Here is an 8,791-nt window from a genome sequence, read left to right as displayed (position 1 = left end):
GAAGCATCGATGTATCATGTACTGGTTCATGAACTATCCCCAATCTTTTTCCTTCGATTTAACATGCAAAAGAATGACACTAACAACACCATGACCAAACTGATTTAACTCTAGCTATGTTAAAAGTTAGAAGATCTCCCAGATACTTAAATTAATTGAACAATAATTTAAGTATTTAAATAAATAATAATAATTTAGATGCTTATTTTTATATTAATCCTGTATTATAAAGGCTAAATTAATATTTGGCTCAACCTAAATAGACGACGACCTGGTGGAAGCTTCCCACCAACCTGCATTAACACCTTTTGCAATTCGGAATTGCTGATTACCGTTTCTGCACTAGAAATCAAATCCCACAAAAGAAATTCAAAATCTTAAACTTTCTTCTACTGCTTCAGAGCTCTAATTTCAATTATTACATAGAAAGTTATATATATATATTTGGGTTCTTCATGGGTTGCTCTTCGTCTGTCCCAGGTAAAATCCTTACCCAGATACTTTGATTTCTCCTCTTTTTTTTGGATTTTTTTATAGTGTTTTGCTTATTCATCTGTAAAGAATTGTTTTTTTTCTTTTTTAATTTGGTTGATTTCTTTGGGCTTTGAGCAGAGATGTTGTTCGAATTTGATTCCTGAATTGTGGGTTTTGGTAGCTGGTGATTTAATTGGGGATTTTGTATTTAGCTTTGGGTTACAATGGCTTTTGTTAAAATATTGGTTCTTTTGTTTTGGGGTCGTTTTTTATTGGTTGTAGATCGGAGTTCCGGGCGGTCGACTGGACTTAACAACGGAGAGAACTCTGAAGGTCCTGATGCTAAAAATCTGCGCGTAAAGGTAAATGTTTCTTTCTGGTCCATCTCTGTTGTTGAATATTCGAATATTGGGCTATAAATGTTGTTGAATATTGGAACATTGAGCTATAAATGTTGTTGAATATTCGAATATTGTGCTATAAAGAGTTTGATATTATCCACCTTCTCACTGGTAATCATACCATTAATGAAAAATGTACCTCGGTTGAAAGGGTCCGAAGAATTTGTTTCATCTGGTGCTAAGGCACAGCGTCTTTAACAACGGTGGTAATTTGCTTAGCTGTTTGTGGTTCGTATTTATCATTTAATCTTGAAATTTTTGTTTAAAAGATTGATTATATTACCTGGTTTTGGAGCTGAAAACTGAATTTTAACAATTGTGCAATTTTCAACATGCTATCTCTTTAGTACCATCATGATCTCCTTTAACTACATCCTGATGATGCAACTGAACTTTCAATATCTTTTTGCTGCACCCAGCTGGTCTTGTTAGGTGATTCTGGAGTTGGAAAAAGTTGTATTGTTCTGCGTTTTGTCCGTGGCCAGTTTGACCCTACATCCAAGGTTAGGAGTTCTATCTTAAGCCATCAACTTGTAATATTTCCATCTGGCTTTCTTTTTGAGTTTTATTTTGTCCAACCATATTCAAATGGAATGGTGTAAGCATCTTATCTGTGAGGGTGAAAAAGTTCTGCTCCAGTGAATTTTTTCTGACTTGTCAACCCTTTATCATTTCAGGTAACCGTAGGAGCTTCATTCTTGTCACAGACAATAGCTTTGCAAGATTCAACCACTGTTAAGTTTGAAATATGGGATACAGCTGGACAAGAGAGGTACAATTATCAAATAGCATGTCGATATTCAAGTTTATTCATCACTTTCTCTGGAAAAGTTTATGATATTTTGATCATCTCCTCTTGCATGATTTTCACTGCAATTGAGATTACAATTTAGTTTATGTTATGCATTTTACTTTGCTATGATCACTCCTTTGGAACGAAAGAGCTAATTGTTTAATTTGTCTTCCTCAGGTATGCTGCACTGGCACCTCTGTACTACAGAGGAGCGGGAGTTGCAGTTATTGTGTATGATATAACTAGTCCAGAGTCTTTTGCCAAAGCACAATATTGGGTTAAGGTAGATTCTGAGACCGCATCAGTTTTTTTTTTCTTCTAGGATTTTTATTGCTTTCTTCATTTTAGAATGTGAAAAATTTTGGATGGGATAAAATTTCAATACACAGAAGATCTAAGTTTGAGTTGTGAAGGTCTCTAGAAAAGCTTTTGGAGAAATTATTCCAGTTTCTCTTATTGTCTTTGTGTGTGACATGCTATATATTTGCCATCTGTATCTGTCGTCTTTAATAGTGCAAAACTGCAAATTGCAAATAATCCAGTTTTGGTTCTTCTGTCACCCTCATTTTTTCCCCCGAAGTTTTAGATTTTTCCTCATTTCTTTGCAAAAGCATACACTAGTTGTCTCTTGAAGATTGTCTTGCAGTTCCAAGTATGATTTTGCTGTCTTTTATGCCGAAAAGAACTTAATTCTTTTGGATTAATGAATTTTCAAGGGGTCTTTTGGTTTTCTCCATGAAGTATTGTCTTTGGTATAGACTGATTTTTCTTTTATATAGAACCTTACCGAAGATGCCAAAATTAATGTATTTTTTCATCTTTCAGGAGCTACAAAAGCATGGGAGCCCAGGTATCGTGATGGCTTTGGTTGGTAATAAAGCCGATCTTCAAGAGAAACGTGAAGTACAAGTCCAAGTTAGTGCCAAAATTATATGAACAAAGATACCTTTATGAATATTGAACTATCTTCTAATGTGTGCTCTTTAATTCTTGAAGGATGGCACTGACTATGCAGAGAAGAATGGAATGTTCTTTATTGAGACATCTGCCAAGACTGCAGACAATATAAATCAGTTGTTTGAGGTATTTCTTCAATATGTCCCAAAGTGCAATTAAATTGACCATAGATAATTATTAGTACCGTGTGGGCACGTTTATTGATTATGGAAGTTGCATAGAATGGTAATTTTCGCATTCCGTGACAACTGAATGTGAAGATTTTATACAAGTTACTAAAGATAGAAACCTAAATATGATCCCATATGCAGTCTCATAGTTAGGTTTTAGTCTATATTCGATGCAAGGTGTTTCGAATTTCTATAGTTATTAAGCGCCATTGTTCTTACTTTTACATGAGTTTTAAAGTAGTTTGTATCAAATAAAGAATTGGCATAAATCTAAACTTGAAGTGAAATGAGTAAAAACTCAAGTAAAAAAATAATACCTATTCAAAATAAGCAATATATATTCCTTATCTTTGTTCAAATGAAGCCATGTGAGTGGCTAAAATTTACCTTGTGAAGGTAGTTTATTGCTAACTTGTACTAAAACATGACGAAAAAATTAACACTCCAAGCAAATGTAGCATTAGAGTTGATGTTGATGGTATCAAAATGTTATGCAAAGTATGAGGTCTTATGCTTGAGCTTTAAAATGGTATTTGCTCAAACTTGTCAGCAGCATTTGATTGCTACTACTAGCATGTAATTACTGTTCAATTTTGAGTAGTAGTTGTCGATGCCTCCAAAATCGGCGGTGTCCTTTTTATGAGTACTTGTCCATCTTACGAATTCGTTTCCTGTTATCAATAACCTCTATTCATCATGTCAATGGATTACATTGGTCATCAATGCACTAAGTTTGTTGTCATCTAAGTGCATTGTCAACCCTTCTTAGAGTTGTTTTCACCAATGTTGCTCTCTAAATCTTCATTTTTTTCTTCATGAAATACCCGTGTTAGACGCCTAAGTCCGAATGACATAGATTGAGATTGTCAAGGTTTATCTATGAATATGGATTGAAGGTTTCTTATCTACATGACAGGAAATTGCTAAGAGACTGCCACGTCCATCGTCGTCGTGATTGGGATTACCAAATCAACTACTGTGTATTTTTAATGTTCTGGAACAAGAGTGTGAATATGTTCTACGTTTTCTTAGTCTGTGATGTAACACTGAATCTGATTTAAGAACATTCAGTTGTGAGTTGCCATTATCATCACTTTGAAAGATTGGTTTTAACTATGAAATATCAATCGTTATATTTGACAATTATGACATGTTTCACATGTATTCTCATTCAAGATGTTGTGTGTTCATGTAGTTTTCTTTTCTGCATTTCCAAATTATTATTTTTTCTTCTTTTATAACAACTTATGAATTTTCTTTTAAGCAACAACTTCGAAGTTGTGGCATGCGTGGAAGAGGAAACTATTTAGACTCCGTCAAACCCTAGTTGACAGAATTCACGAATAATAAAATGTATTTTATATTAATGTTTTTATAATTAAAAAATACTTCCAAATTCTTTAAAGGAGAAAATTTTATTTTATATAATAAGTCGGTAAAGATACACACACTTTGCTTATAAGGGTGAACGTTCGATTGAATCGAGTCAAAAAAATTTGAGTTATTCGAATCAAATTTAAATTTTTTTAAATTATAGTTCGAGTTAATCGTGTTTGTGAAATTATAACATAATTATATATAGATATAAATGTTCAAATTTACGACTTTTAAAAAAGAATAACATCTCTTTTATTATTTTTACAACTAAAATCGTTTGATGACTTCCGTATAAATTGATTTGTTTTGGACAATAAGTGAATTTATTAGGTTCTTATCCAATAAAATAACCCATACCAGGAATAATCTTTAATTTTCGGTAATAATTGATAATCAAATTCAATTCAGAGGAACCATTTGGATAGGACTAATAAGCACATAAAATCGCAAATCAGAGTCGAGCAACGTGAGAAAACTATACACGAACACGAATCGCGTATCCAAATTCAATCCAATGATCTAATGCATGGAAGATAAGCATGATAACAAATAAGTATCATCTCGATCAATCATAGTGATGTCAAATGCAACCCAACAAGATAAATGAAAACAACGACCAAAAGACGGAGAAAAATGTGCCATAAAGAAAGAAGAAAACATGTCATAAAGGTAGAGTTATTAAAAACTAAAAAGATAAATAAAAAAAATAAAAATGTGGTATAAGAAAATAAATGAAAAAAAATATTAGTGTCAACCAACTAATACCAAGACAGATGTCGTCGCCTATCGATCTTAGAGGAAGGAAGAGATAAGTCACGTTTAGGGTTTTTTAAAATCTTTTGAAGTTTGATAGGTTTGTTTTTCCTGTATGTAATATTGTAAATCTTTAAATAACAAAATAAGTAAAAATAATTATTTAACTTTTGAAAAAAAAATCAGTGATAGCAGAAACTACACAAATCAAATTATAGAACAAAAAGCATAGTTTATACCATAATTTTGGAGGAACTAGTAAATGCAAAGTTTTAAATGGTGCTTATAAATAAAGAGGCTAACCTCCCTCATTTGTAACGTAGTTGAGACATAACACTTCTATAAAGAATTCTCTTACACACTCTCCTATGTTTTTGTAGCCACTTATGATGTTATAAGGGAACTGAACAAAAAAAATCAAACATTTTCTTAATAGTTCTATGTTTTTTTTTATATAAAATAAGAAAAAAATTAATAAATTACGTTCTAGTAATTTGAAAAACTCCCATTAAGATGCGGTCGTATTCTTTAAAAATTTAAAATTATTGTATAATTTAAATATTTTCTTTATATTTGGACTGATGATTTAGTTTCACACCTCTAAGATTTTCGGTATAATTTCTTAAGTTTATATCTCTAACATAAACTTCTATATTTGTTCCTACGGTCAATCCATCAACAACAACGAATCCTTATCGATAAACTTCGTAACGTATAAATATTATATTGACAATGTTTTGAGGTTTATGAAATTTAGTGGATCCACAAATTCAGGGTGTTTTTAAAAAACATGCATGACAATGTCAAATGTATGAAATCCTTAAATAAATAAAAGGGCTTGTTGCCAAAATTATGGCTTTTTCTTCTCTAACTTTCCGCTTCTCTCGTCGATGGCCTTTTTTCTACAACTCTATATTTCTCTCAACCTTTCAAGACCTTAATTTGATCCCAATAACTCCTCCATTGAGAATGTCGGCATCACGTAGATCCGTTTCTCTTTTGAAAACCCTTATGATCCACAAGAATCAAACTCGAGCCGTCACCTACATGCCCCGGCCCGGAGACGGAGCCCCGAGACCAATAACGCTAATCCCCGGGGACGGAATCGGTCCACTGGTCACAAATGCAGTGGAACAAGTAATGGAGGCGATGCAGGCGCCGATTTACTTCGAGAAGTACGAAGTTTGCGGCGACATGAGGTGGATGCCGCAGGAAGTGATTGATTCGATAAAGAAGAACAAAGTTTGTCTGAAAGGAGGATTGAGAACGCCGATGGGAGGTGGAGTAAGCTCGTTGAATGTGCAGTTAAGGAGAGAATTGGATTTGTATGCTTCATTGGTGGATTGCTGTAATCTACCAGGGTTGCCAACCAGACATGAAAACGTGGATATTGTGGTCATTAGGGAGAACACAGAAGGGGAATACTCAGGCCTCGAACATGAGGTCATTCCTGGCGTTGTTGAGAGCCTTAAGGTCTGAATTTGAATCGCTTTTCCCCCCTTTGGCATAATGCCAAAATTGACCATTTTGATAAATGCATAACGATAAAAATGCCTCTAATGTTTGACTAAATATTCACTTTGACCCATATTCTTTTTAGAGCATTTTGGCCATTAACGTTTCATTTTGATAACAAAAAACCTTATGTGGATAGCAAATGTTTGTCAACAAATGATCAACACTCCAAAATAAGAGTCTTTTTTGCTTTAAAATGAAACATCGAGAATCAAAATGCTCCAAAAAGAAAATGAATAAGGGCTAAAGTGACTATTTAGTCGAATATTATGGGTCTTTTGCCCTAAAATAAAATATCGGGGCTAAAATGCTCCAAAAAGAAAAAAGAATATGGGGCAAAATGACTACTTAGTCGAATGTTAGAAGCATTTTTTGGCTTTATGCCTTTGATAAAAATTAAAACATTTGGGGCTAATTTTAGGATTATGTTATTTTTTTACGAGAAGAACTTTGAAGAGATTCTTATTGGGTAATTGTTTAGTTGTTTTCCTGGTTTAGGTGATAACCAAGTTTTGTTCAGAACGGATTGCAAAGTATGCTTTCGAATATGCTTATTTAAACAATCGAAAGAAGGTGACTGCTGTCCATAAGGCCAACATCATGAAACTCGCTGATGGGCTGTTTCTAGAGTCTTGCCGTCATATTGCAACCAAATATCCGACTATCACATATAACGAGATCATCGTCGACAATTGTTGCATGCAACTTGTTTCAAAACCTGAACAATTTGATGTCATGGTATGTGTGTTTTTATTTTTATTTTTTCCTTATCTTTTAATCTCAACTCCTCTGCTGCACCCTAGCTTGGTAATCATCCATGTATGTGCATGATATTGTTCATGTAATTGTCTGACATTTTCAGGGTTTCGAGCGAAAATTTAAAATGAATACTATAGAACGAAAGCATATTTCATTACTTTGAATAATTAATTTAATATTTTATTAATAAATCATAAAAGATCCTGAATAAACTTTGTCAAACATATTATTTTTTATTATTTTGTTAAAAAACATCCTGAATACAACTAAAACAATAAGGGACAACTAACTAGCTAACAAGATTCTCACTTGAAAATCTTGTCGTCATAACATTCTTTGAAGCAGATTCATCAATCACATCACCATAAACAATTTTATCTAAAATCTCATTACCAAAGCAAGTCCATTAAACTTTTACTGTAACATATAACTGAGATTTTTGATAAATTGAATAATTAGATTTGATAAATAGAGAGAAATTACTTAACATGCTAAAAAAAATGGTTATATTTAATTTGAAGTAAGGGCCATGAGCTGAAATTCATGATGCTTTCCATGATCTGGGCCTGATACTTATTAGTCGGTGTCTTCACCTTACTCATGCAATTATATGATGTTACATGGATTTTTTGTTTTCCTTAAAAAGTGTTTGTGTCTGATATCTAAATCCGACTAATGTTAGAAAGAATCGAGTATGTCCATATTTATCAATCATCTCCTAGTATGGGTATGACACATTGACTGTCTCCTCTTCTGTTTCTTTAGGTTACTCCTAATCTTTATGGAAATCTTGTTGCTAATACAGCAGCTGGCATTGCTGGAGGCACTGGTGTTATGCCCGGAGGTACCAATTATTGATTAATGTGTTCTAGTTCATACTAATAAGTTCTCATAAAATATTTTGCTTACTATAGGCAACGTGGGTGCTGAACACGCCGTTTTCGAGCAAGGTGCTTCAGCAGGGAACGTTGGAAAACAAAAGATGGTGGAGCAAAAGACAGCAAATCCGGTGGCTTTGCTTCTCTCATCTGCTATGATGTTGAGGCACCTACAGTTTCCATCATTTGCCGATCGACTTGAGAATGCAGTGAAGAATGTAATCCTAGAGGGTAAGCATCGGACTAAAGATCTCAGTGGAGAAAGCACTACACAGGAAGTTGTTGATGCTGTCATTGCTAAGATAGATTGATTGCTTACTGAAGGTTGGCCAGTCCATAATCTCCTCTCGAGTCTTCATATTGTCGCTAAGTATGATTTTCTCAGTTTACATTGGCTATATTCTTAGTTTCGAGCACGATTTTTTTTTTAAATAAACAAGTCCATCCTTGTAGTGATGAGCAATTTTGTAATAAATAAATTAAAAAAAAAATCGGATCCAATAAGTTAGATTGTTTGAAATAAGAATACATGATAGATAGAATATCTGGTAATAAATTAAGAAAGTTTAATATTTATGTTATAATTTTTAAAACTCCCAGTAATTAGTAAGAGCATTTTATTATAGTTCATTGATCATTTGTATATTTTATATTACATTTTGTTATGCGTTTGAATATTTTTTTTATATTCGTTGATATTTAATCTATTGATTG

The 8,791-nt window shown here is 33.1% G+C and overlaps 2 protein-coding genes across 2 annotated transcripts; both read left to right on the top strand.

Annotated features, from left to right (window-relative positions):
* The first annotated feature begins 311 nt into the window (after window positions 1–311).
* On the top strand, window positions 312–3,885 carry LOC120174580 (ras-related protein RABF1). The gene is made up of 8 exons (XM_039181379.1): window positions 312–480; window positions 757–836; window positions 1,295–1,378; window positions 1,553–1,647; window positions 1,846–1,951; window positions 2,494–2,583; window positions 2,665–2,751; window positions 3,712–3,885. The coding sequence occupies exons 1-8, from the start codon at window positions 456–458 to the stop codon at window positions 3,748–3,750; spliced, it is 606 nt and encodes a 201-aa protein (XP_039037310.1). The 5' UTR covers window positions 312–455; the 3' UTR covers window positions 3,751–3,885.
* A 1,902-nt stretch (window positions 3,886–5,787) lies between these two features.
* Window positions 5,788–8,472, top strand: LOC120174611 (isocitrate dehydrogenase [NAD] regulatory subunit 1, mitochondrial-like). Its single transcript, XM_039181418.1, has 4 exons — window positions 5,788–6,398; window positions 6,939–7,178; window positions 7,965–8,043; window positions 8,114–8,472. The coding sequence occupies exons 1-4, from the start codon at window positions 5,895–5,897 to the stop codon at window positions 8,386–8,388; spliced, it is 1,098 nt and encodes a 365-aa protein (XP_039037349.1). The 5' UTR covers window positions 5,788–5,894; the 3' UTR covers window positions 8,389–8,472.
* The last annotated feature ends 319 nt before the right edge of the window (window positions 8,473–8,791 follow it).

Source organism: Hibiscus syriacus, unplaced genomic scaffold (genome assembly GCF_006381635.1).
Source record: "Hibiscus syriacus cultivar Baekdansim isolate YM2019G1 unplaced genomic scaffold, ASM638163v2 tig00112114_pilon, whole genome shotgun sequence".
NCBI lineage: Eukaryota > Viridiplantae > Streptophyta > Magnoliopsida > Malvales > Malvaceae > Hibiscus > Hibiscus syriacus.
Note: the sequence above shows the minus strand (reverse complement) of the source record. Positions and strands in the feature narration are given on the sequence as shown.